Raw genomic sequence first — 11,882 nt, forward strand, 5'->3', positions numbered from 1 at the left:
GCACAAGTTACATTATTCCTGGTAATTCTTGGTAAAGAATACCTTTTTAGCAATTCATAAAATGTAAACTATAGATTGAAATGGAGACTCTTGGTAATGAGTTCTATTACAAAGGCAGGCAACAGGCTACGAAACCATGGTGAGTTGCAAACACATAACCCTAAGGGATATTAATACAAGCCTGTGCTCTATAATGCTGTAGCCATAGAGACAATGCTTGTCAAGGTGACGCCCTCTTCTCCACCTGTCAGAGGGGGAGGGTAACGCCACGTAGGAAAATGACTCACCTGGCGTGTTTGCTGCAAGGCTTCAATGCAATCCAAAGCTATTCAACTCTGAGTTTAATTCTCATTTAGTGTGAATATATAGAACATTTTTGTAATTATACATTTATTATTATTATTATAAATATAACAGACAGCAGCACAAACATTACTGTGCTTTTGCCTGCATGTTAAAGAAATCTATTTTAACAACAATAAGTAAACTGTTGGGTAGAAGTTTTAGGTGTAGGTGAATGAGGAAGAGTTAAAAGGTTATACAAAAGTGTTTTTTACTGAACAGTGTAATTTAGAGAGATCACCATGAACATGAAGACAAACAAAAAGATTAACTAGAATGAAGATTTATTTATGGTTTATGCTCTGTTGTTGTATTAATCAAGAGATCATATTTCCAACAACTCCAACTCCGAGACCTCACCAGTATTTACTTTTCATACTGAGAAACATATTTGTCACACACTCTAAGAAAAGACTGTAAAAATAGGGTGCAATATACAGCAATATACATGAAGGAACTTTCTGTATTGATTTTTTCCGTATTGAAATTGTGGTCATGCTAGTAAATGTCAGTAAAATGTAAGTAAAATACTGGCAGAAAATGACCATACCCTTCCTGTTTTTCTACTGATTTTTATTTTTGTTTTTTTTTGTTTTTTTTTTTCCATGCTGTGCAATCAGTCAACTTCAGTATTGGTACATGTTTAATTTAAATATTCACTGATTTAAAAAATATCCACAGTTAAGAACTATTAAGTATTATGTATTTTGTAACTCTCTAAAGTAATCATTATATTCAGAGAGGATTGCTCACATTAATTATATTCATATACATTTTATATAATGTGCTAAATCGTTTAAAAAGTATTCATAAAATTTTAGATGCATACTGTTAGCATAATTCTCTCAGCCTGCAGTGCTGATTATCTCAGGAATGTGAAGTGAAGGTTTCCTCCCTTCATGGGAGAAGGTTACAGAAAAGCGGATGTAGCAATTTTCTCTCATTCTTTCCAGTCAATAGACTGAGTCTTTTACAAAAGAAATTATTTGCAGTCTATATGCAGCAGGATCTATCTTGCCAAATAAAAAAGTAACCGTAAAATTGATAATCAGAGGGTAAATTTCACTCCTGGCATTTTCTTCACCACTTTCTCCCTAATCAATGCAGTATTATGTTTGATTACAGCTATTATTCACTCAGTGTAAACTAAAGGAGACAGGCTCAAAGGTTGAGGTCAGATATGCAACGCAAAGATTTCTTTATCATAATTGTTTTTTATATTTTAAGATAAACACTACAAAATACATCCATATATAGGTTCCATAAAGGTGGTGATGTGATCTCATTCTGTCTCTTTGAGAAACGTAACTACATTATTAATGTAAAATGGCTGCAGGATAATGTTGAGCCACACAAAATTACCTTTGGTTTAAGGTTAGGTGCAATGCAGTATATAGCTTACAATATGTGTTCAGTCGCTTAGTTCAGTTTTACACAAATGTAGCCTACAGCCTATCATTGTATACTATGGATATTGCTGGCTGCATGACAGATTGCTTCAGAGTTGAGATGTGTTCCCCAGTTGTAAGCTGCTTTGGATAAAAGCATCTGCAATATCACATAAAATGCAATGATTTTTTTTTTTCTTCCTCTCATAATGTACAGTTACTGAGTAGTTTTTAAAATATAACATTGAATTCTCACAAAAAAACGAACATTTTATTTGAAAAGAGCCCATATTGTGCCACTGGATACATCCACTTGCAAACTCCTCCACCTCCTTCTTCTTTTTCTTTCTTTTTCTTCCTCTACTTGTGTTTATCAGCCTATTTGACGGCAATAACTGAATGCTATATTATAATATGATTATATACATAAATATATTGCTCATTAAGCAGTATTATTACTGATAAATGTTTGCTCACAGTGATATGACAATATGCTTAGTTTTGTGAATGAATTGACTTTATTTTCTGTTTTGCAAATTAACAAAGGATGACGGGAACAGTAATGTTTTATGAAGTATTAGCCTACACTTAGCTAATAGTTTAATAAAGTTATAGCAGGATCTTGGAAACGGCACGGATTTAACTGAGGAATATGGAATTATGTTACAAAGCACATTATTGTTGGCTGTTCTGGTCCACCTGCAGCGTAGAAAATGAAACCACGTGACCGAAACCATAGCAGGTGAGGAGATTTATTTGCTTATGTTTCTCGAGACTGCCTGGCGGAAGTCCCCTTAAGTGTCATACGGTCAGTTCCGTGAACATTTCCCTTTTAACCCCCATACAAAGACATAGCAGCAACATTTATTTGGTGGGGCGAATTAGACTTTTGCGTCAAATATGGGCTCTTTGTAGGCTACTTTTTAAATGTAGCCTATTTAAATGTATATTGCTGTGTTCTTTGTCTCATATTCATTCCCAGCCAGGTGTCAAATAAATTAACTTTTGAGTTTCATAAATCATTCGCGAAGACTCACGGGACCCAAGATCACGTGACCATAATCTGCCAATTCCCTACTTCTGCTGTGACCTTCTAATGTTCCGTTTCCGTGAATGTTTGCTCTTTCCTTTGATAAAACAGGGCAGAAGGAAGAAAGCAGGTCAAGTTTCTGGCGCTGCATTCATTTTATAGTATTAACGCATTTCACAACATATCTAATCTTGTCGTTTCATTAACACCCATAGTTAATGACTAAAATTTAGTTTACTAAAATTATTGTTTTATTGAAATGTAGCCTATTCATTTATACATACATTATTCGTTCACAAAATAAAATATAGGCTATGTAGCTTATATCTATGTCACTATATACATAATGAGTAAAATATTTAGTCTAAAACTGGTTTCAGTAGTAGCTACTAGTATGATTATTTACGTAAGTTTAAAAGTAAATCCCATTCATTTCTTAGGGCCTTTAAATAATAATAATTAAAAAAAATGCCTGTTACATAAACCTACCAAATAATTTCCAGAGATCGATATGCATCAAGTGTATTATTCAGCAGTGCTAACATTTTATTTTTCATATTTTTTTCTCATTGTGTGTGTCCCTTTTGCATGTGCCCTCACCATGGTGACTGTGATCATTAGCTGCTTTATCCACACTGCTGGGTTGCCTATGGCAGCAGGAGACATGGAGGAGAATGAAGCTCTCGCTCTGTCACTTTCTCTTTAGATGCACATAAACAAGTAGTTGGCCCTCTTACATTGTCTGAAATAAGAAAGGGGGCTGTGAAAGCAGTTAACCCTAAATAACCCTCTCTGACGGATCTAGGGTGTAACTACAGTAGCCTATGTCCTGTAAATGTGGGAAAACATGTTTAATTATAGGTTGCTTTGAACCAAGAAAGCTATACAAACTATATACATCATTAAATGTTCCCAACAAAATAGCCTATGTTTTAAAGTACTCAGTGTAATAGGCCTAAATGGTCTTTAAACTTCCCATAATGATTATTATTATTTGAGGATCTTATTGATAATACTGTTATGCTTCTTCTTTTCATTTCTACTGCCTATTATTTGCCATGGAATATTTTGTTTTGTGTCCATTTAGTCATGCCATTGTGTGTAGACTTCCCCTTAATTTGGCTTTCTGCATGGCAAAACATGTCCTCTTTGTTTGTGGTGCAAAGTTAAATTATATTAAATATTGTCAGGTCTAATTCAAAGGTCATTGTATTGAAAGGATTGTGCCAGTTTTGTTATTGGGAACGTCGTTGGGCGCATGTTTGTGACGATGATATGAAAATCTTTCACATCCATTTCACAGTCTGCATTCAAATGGCCTTTGCAACATTTATATAAAGAATTGATGTCAGCTGATAAACTTAAAATGCAAAACTTCAGTTCCCATTTGCTTAGGCAGAGGTGTTTTGACATAGGCCTTAACATTGCCATTCATCACTTAAAATATTCAAGTGATAAAGTTTTATTTAAAATTATATTGTTTAATAATAAATGTCTGGATATTAAAAGTAAAATCTGAATTAAGATACTAATTATTAATTGAATTAACCCTGATGTTGTGTTCTGGTTATTTTGACCCAGAAAGGATTTTCTTTCCCATTGCACTAAAAAGTACTGACTTTGCTCACACAGTATTCACCACCACCACCACCATCATCATCATCATCATCAACAACAACAACAACAACAACAAAACCTTGTTCCTGTTATGGTTATCCAAAAATAACCAGCTTATAATATATGTTGTCATGGTCTGTGGCGCCACTATCTGGTCATACTGGTCCATAAGCAGTGTTTACTGATTTATCCAAATATATTTTCCTCTCTTTGTTGTATCTTCCCCTGCTTTCATTTATTGCCTCTCGTGTACGTGCATAGTCATACTCTAAATATTATTTCCGAAAGTTGTGGTGTCTGAAATTTCGCTGTCTTTGCAGGCGTTAATGACGCACGACGTGGTGACATCACGAACAGTCTGGGTTGCCGTTCTGCGGTGTTGCCATGACCGTGTATTTTATGCGCCTTCAGGTTGTTGTTGTTTTTTTCACTAAGTTGCTTATAAATATCATATTAAACATAAATCATACAATTTCATATAAATACAGTCACGTTTTTAGAATTACTAGTGTTCAAACTACCCGAATGAGGTATATGCGTATTAGTAACTTACAGATGTGAGTGAAAAAGAGCGATTGATTGAGCTGGCTAGTTTGTGTATGTGAAACATTTGAATTGTTTTTGCAAAAGAACTGGAAATACATTTTAGTTTCAGATAAGTATTTCGTGTGTGTTTTGTACACGTTTCAGTTCTACATTTATTATTTATTTTATTTTTCCAGAGAGATCTGGCAACACTGCGGTTTCCCTAGTGTTAGCTAAACAACATCACGACCTTTCAAGTGGCCAACCCCGGTCGAATGAATGAAGTCTGGACAGAGGTTTTAGCATGTCAAATTTAGCCATGAGTGCCCTGTGCCGTATTTTAACTAGGAGAGTGTATTGCGGCCCATCGTCTTGTTTATCTGTAACGGGACTTCGGGATTTTTGCAGCGGAGTCTCGCGACTGGACCGTGCTGGCAGTGACAGCTTGCGAGCCGCCAGGTGTTGCACCTTTAATGTTCCGGTTCAAATACTGTTAATTACACAGGACTACATGTGTGAGAGAGGGCTGTTGCATTAAAAAGTTAATTAATTTATTTTAATGTAGATGTCTATGCATTCTGTACCGCATTAGCCAATTAGCCAGGTGCAGGTACTTTTATTAAAAGGGAAAAAAAGAGTGAAACTAAAGCAAAAATGGCTAATTATACACGTTAATGTTCTGTTTTGGCTATTTACAGGTGATGGTCACGTAAATCAAATGATACATTAGCTAGAACTCTATTGTTATGATTCTATAAACAAGGCCATGTGTCCAGTCAACACAAATCTTAAAATAATGTGTTATTAAATCCTGATCTCTTATGAAAGCAAGCTGTCATAATTGTCATTGTTTTGATTGTGTGATAGTCTTCATCTTTGTCTGCTTTGCTCTCTCCTAGCCCTGTAAATTTGACCTACGATGTGTTTGATGGGAAAGGAGACGGCACACCATTGGTGTTTCTTCATGGTTTATTTGGGAGCAAATCAAACTTTCATTCCATAGCCAAGTCCCTGGTTCAGCGGACTGGCAGGAAGGTATGCCTCCGGTTTCTCCAGTGGCTTAGAGGTGCTGTGGGTGTCAGAAAAGTCTGTGCAAGTGTCCTGACTGTACTTTGTCTAGTTAGGTGCTGACAGTAGATGCTCGCAACCATGGCAAGAGCCCACACAGTCCTGTCTTGACCTACGAAGCAATGACTCACGATCTGACGCATCTGCTTGGACAGCTGCACATTGGGAAGTGTGTCCTGATTGGACACAGCATGGGCGGCAAGGTTGCAATGACAACAGCTTTGTCACAGGTATTACATGCTTTATAATTTATTTCTTGCTTGTGTGTATCATTTTGAAACATCTTTTAGGCCTTCTATAAGGCTAAGGGTCAGTGACATGGTATTCATGATCATGTGTTAATATTTTCAAATATACATAAAAATGCAAATCATGCATGCTGTGACTTGAATGCATTCCTTATATGATGATAGTGTAAGGGTGGTTTCCCTACAGTGGTTCAGGCTGTAGGATTGCCGAATGACTGAAGAAGCATTATCAGCAAGATGGTATAACACTGTACATTTCTTCTCTTTCACCACCCACTGCCAATTATACCAGTGACGGAAATAAGCGCAGTTAAAATAGCTAAATATGTGGGAGAGCGTTGCTATTAAGTGATTATATTGTAGCACTTCAATATTAACCTTGAAACAAGACTAGTTAGCACATCATTTATAATTGAAATGGTTTAATAACAGTATTTCGTTATAGTTACACTTGGCGATAGAAAGAGGAAGAAAAAGAGGGAGAACTCCAGCTAAGAAAAGAGGCAGCAGAGAAAAGAGACAGAGCAACAGTTGCAATCTTCTTTTATCCCTTCCTTGACCATGTGACTAAAACCCAAATGTGAGACATTCAAACTAACCAATCAGCAGATTACAGCTTCACCCACTGGGCAAAAGGTGTGATAATTAGAAGACCCCCGATGTACTGATATTGATATCAGCACTTCTGTGCCTTCAGGAATGCCAAATAGCCCTTTTGTTACTCAAGATAGGTTTGAGACAGGAAAGCAGAAGTCTTTGATTATTTTTGACCCTACAATAGTTTTAAATTTATGAATTAAAATTAATTTTGATCTTTTTAAGGGGCATGAAGTCAAAAACTGCATGGTGATACAATTGTCATATCACAGTGAAGATAAAAAGACTCATTTAAGTAGTATGGCATAATTATTTCATATTATTAATTGTTTTAGGATTATGTCTTAGAAATTAAGCAGTCAAACAGTTTTGGATTTTTTTCTGCCAAATCAAAATCATGTGGTACAGCCACCATGCAGAAATATGTAAGAAATGGTATTATAGGACCACTTCAGACCCTCATTACTGTGTGCCAAGTTTAATAAGTCAAATAAGAAATATCTTATAATTTTACATTTTCATGATAAGACAATGTTAGTTTGGGTAATAGATGTCATAAATGTCATGTTATTAAAAATACCATGAAAATAGATCTTGGTTGTTTACAAGTCTTTATAAAAAAAATATAATACAGTTCAAAAGTTAGGGGTCAGTAAGTTTTTGTTGTTGTTTTGCTTTATTAAGCAAGGATGCATTAAAATTTCAGCTTTACATTACAAAATTTAAATAAAATGAAAATTATATGTTTTATAAATTATATTTAATTGATATTTTTTAAGTTTATAAAGTTGTGTGTGTTTTTATATATATATATATATATATATGTGTGTGTGTGTGTATACACACATGCATATATAATATTTTTTAATATCTGTAATATTCTTTAATATTTTAATATTATTGAATTGATTTTAATTTGATTCTTTTTTACAGATATGTACAAGTACTTGTATTCAAAGTCTAAGGATATGTTATTACTTTTTTATTATTTTGTCTCTCTGTCTAATTCAGCCTAGTTTAGTGGAACGTTTGGTGGTCGTGGACATTAGTCCCTCTCTGACTTCAGTCCACACCAGTTTCCATGCCTACATTCAGGCAATGAAAGAGGTGAAGATAGCCAGTAATATCCCACGCTCCACAGCACGAAGACTGGCTGAAGACCAGCTCAGGAAGTTAGTTAAGGTAACCATATTAGCTAGAACAATTTGTACTTTTATCAGTTAATTGTTTTTATCATTTGTGTTGTTTTTATTGCAATTCTAGAATAAATCACCCACATTTATGTTGTTTGCAGGAGCGTTCAGTGCGTCAGTTCCTCCTCACTAACCTGGAGGAGCAAAATGGTAACTATGGCTGGAGGATTAACCTGGAAGCCATCTCAAACCACCTAGAAGACATCATGGCTTTTCCTCATTTTGTTAACACCTACGAGGGTCCAACTCTTTTCTTGGGTGGCAGTAGTTCAGCCTATATAAGGTAAATTAAACCACTACTTGTACACATGTGCTAACTCAATCTCTTTCTATTGCTTGTGAATATTTGATGTCTTAAATGCATGTTTATTTAAGCATACATCTGTTTCCTTGCTATTCTATGGACCCCTTATTATTCTCTTAGCTCGGAAGATTACCCTGAAATCCAGAGGCTCTTTCCTTGTGTCGATATCCAGTACATCCCAGATGCCAGTCACTGGATTCATGCTGACAAGCCTTTGGATTTCATCAGCTCCATAATAACCTTCTTACAATCATAGTCCTTGTCTCAGGAAAGGATACGCACAGGTGGGCCCAATCTTAAAGGGACAGTGAATGAATTGTAAGGGTATGGACCAAGATGACGTTTAATGAGTTAAATCTAGTCTCTTACCTTATAATGCACAACTGAATCGTTACATAATTCCTGATAGTTAGTGTATTCATTTTTTAATGTGGTATTTGCACTGTGGCTTAACATAGTACATTAAATGCAATTCTATCAAAAGGATATGTAGAAATATGTCCTTGACCTTCAATCAAGGACATTTGTTTGTAGCTCTCAAGCGTAACAAGTTACATAACAGTGGATCCAGTGGCTTTAAAAAACAAAATACTTTACCTTCATGAAATTGAATTTTTTTTCAATATTATGATTTGAATTGTTTAATTATACTAAATTATAATTGGACTAGATTTACACTTTTCCGTTTTTTAATATATTAATTTTTTAAGCATATTGTTGACATGGACACCCTTTCGCTGTTCTCTGATAACAAATACAAAGATGTCTATGCAACAGTGTGTGACTTATTTAACGGTTTCAAGCCGAAAGCATCTCTCACAGACTCATCTTAAGGTCCGATAAGACCACAACACTTTGACGTACAGCCAAGGCTGTGTTTGAATTTTTACTCTTTTTCTGCAAACAGAAAATTGAATAGTTTGTGAAATGTTTTAATTAATGCTATAGTGCATAATAGATTAGCTTTCTTTGTTGTTTAAAATGGTTGAGCCTGTGTTATAAGTTAAGTGTTTTATTAAAACAGTTTTGTATGGCTTTACAACAAACAAAGATGCTGCAATGTAACCAAGACACCTTTCAGAGCATCCAGAGTTATGAAATCAGGTACTACATTTCTGTTTTACTAGAAATCTTTCTTTTTTGGCCCTGGGTCCTTTTTCTTTTAAGCCCCTTGTTCTGTGTTATAAAACTAGTTTTGCGTATTTAATGAATAATCAATAAACAGATCAAATACATAAGCATGTGATGAACAAAACCTGTTTTGGTGCTTGTTCGACTATTAGACGCAGCACAGATATGTTAGTGTGATTTATCACAGAGAGAACAATGTGCCTACCTCTGCACACTGTTTGTTGTTTCATCTTGGTAGGTTTATTAGTTATCTGTAGGTTTATCACTATTATGAATAGTTATTGACTTACCAAAGCAGGGGTTTATGGAAAGATTTTCCTTGACCAGTGGTGTGCTGACATTATGTGGCACACATTTAAGAATAAATGTACACGTACTGTTTTTGGCAGTCTTTAGTATAAAAACTGCTGTTATAAGGGGATATTTTTGTTCATTGTGAGTGTCGATGTTTGTAAATGATGAGTATTTTGTATATTCATATACAGTACTGGTTATATAAATGTATATTATATTAAATATATATTTATGATTACAATATCGTAATGATTGATAAATGAAGAAATATGCTGCAAAATGACATATCCTTAATGTCAGTGTGTGTTTTCTCATGTCACGTAATAATTGTAGTGAATGTGTATAGTGGAACACTAGAGTCATAGCACTGCCATTGCTTGTTATGTGTAGTCACACACAATTTGTTGTGTATTTGCGTTTACATGGAACTGTATCTTTCAGAATTAAGTTTTCAAAACTGTAGTTTACTGCCCGTGATTAGCAGCAGTGCTAGTTCAATGTCTTTTGCCAGTTACCCAGCTAACAGGAAATGTTCTCAGAACTTTGGCATTTAAACATTCTTACAAAATTCCAGTAATGTTACTAGAATGTTTATTCAAAGCTGTTTGGTCTTTAATAGTGTTCTCAAAACATTAGCACAAAAACATTGTTCATAAGTGTTTTTTTTTCTTCCCCCTGAAGTAGTGTTGTTGGATGTTCGTGTAACATTTGTAAACGTTACTAATTGTTTCAGAATTTTCAGAGAACATTCAAAAGTAACGTTTCATAATGTTTACAATTGATAAAACAGAATGTTCACTTAACTTTTAAAACATTTAAAAAACTGGACTTTTTGAACATTTAGAAAACATTCAGAATGTTTTAATAACTTAATGTTAGCATTAGCAAAACATTATTAGAACTTGTTTTTGTTAGCTGGGTACTTTATTCTGCTAGATAAAAACACTGACTTGGGTCTTTATTGATCCTGTGAATTTTTTGTTTTGTTTTAAGATTTTGCCTGAACTTTTAGCAATTCAGTGGACTGTTTATAAGGCTAGATTAACTCAAAACATTTTCATTTTAAATCCCTCATTCTTCCTTATGAAACATCCCTTTGATTTGAAGAATGTACATGTATGCAATACTGAAGAGACGAATCAGTTTAGAACGTAATGCGCAGACATTTATGATGGTTTTTTTTAAACAATAAAGTATCTGATTAGCGTATTCAGAAAGTACTGAAATTAATATAGAGAATTTGGATTTGTTATCTTGGCACTCACAGTACTTGATATATTTGCATTGTATGTAATGTATACTTAAACTAAATTAGAGAGTCAAACTTATTCCTGTGGCTTCATGCAGTATTGTTTGTTTGTTTGAAAGTGAACGTGACTAAATGTGATACATAGTGATATTGGTTCTTTGTTTTATTGATCTAATGTCATGAAAGAGAGTGTGGTCATTCAGGCAGTAATGGTATGAGTCCATGTTGAGCAGTTTGTATGGGTGTATAGACTTTGCATGCTAGAGTGTATCTGTGTGCAGATTTGTAACTACTCAATAAATGTACAAGTCTTCAACCTGCTTATGTGATTGATTTGCACTGCCTTAACATATTTTTACCACATATACACATATACCACATATTTTATTCCTATCGTCCTATTGTTCTTTTCTCATTTTCAATCTTTCCATTTAGGAAATTGTTTGGAAAAAGTAGCACACATTAGGTGATGTGGCAGCTGCAGTTTCCCTCCAAAGTTGGCTGCACATTTACTTAGCAGCTAAACTGTTATTGAATTCATAATAAAGCTAAAATATTAGCATTTTTAAAGAAAAATATGTTGTTTTGCACAGCAACCATCACGCATAGGTAAAATGGGGTGGTTACATACAGTACTGTGGATATGCAGGAAATACCAACTGATGGTAAACTTTATGTTGGTCGGTGAAAACAGATCTAGGTAGTATGCAAGTATAAAGTAGCACTGTTTGTCACTTACACTACTGTTAAAAATTTTTTTTTTTTATGAATTACTTTTATTCCTCAAGAATGCATTAAATTGATCAAAAGATTTTTAATATTACAAAAGATTTTTATTTAAAGTTAATGCTGTTCTTTTAAACTTTATATTCATCAAAGAATCATGAGAAAAAAAA

General features: G+C 34.3%; 1 protein-coding gene across 1 annotated transcript; it reads left to right on the top strand.

Annotated features, from left to right (window-relative positions):
• Positions 1–5,090: 5,090 nt before the first annotated feature.
• abhd11 (abhydrolase domain containing 11) lies at positions 5,091–11,302 on the top strand. Its single transcript, XM_058757883.1, has 6 exons — positions 5,091–5,361; positions 5,802–5,937; positions 6,027–6,200; positions 7,827–7,997; positions 8,110–8,291; positions 8,433–11,302. The coding sequence occupies exons 1-6, from the start codon at positions 5,207–5,209 to the stop codon at positions 8,566–8,568; spliced, it is 954 nt and encodes a 317-aa protein (XP_058613866.1). The 5' UTR covers positions 5,091–5,206; the 3' UTR covers positions 8,569–11,302.
• The last annotated feature ends 580 nt before the right edge of the window (positions 11,303–11,882 follow it).

The sequence above is a fragment of the Onychostoma macrolepis genome, chromosome 21 (assembly GCF_012432095.1).
Source record: "Onychostoma macrolepis isolate SWU-2019 chromosome 21, ASM1243209v1, whole genome shotgun sequence".
Lineage (NCBI taxonomy): Eukaryota > Metazoa > Chordata > Actinopteri > Cypriniformes > Cyprinidae > Onychostoma > Onychostoma macrolepis.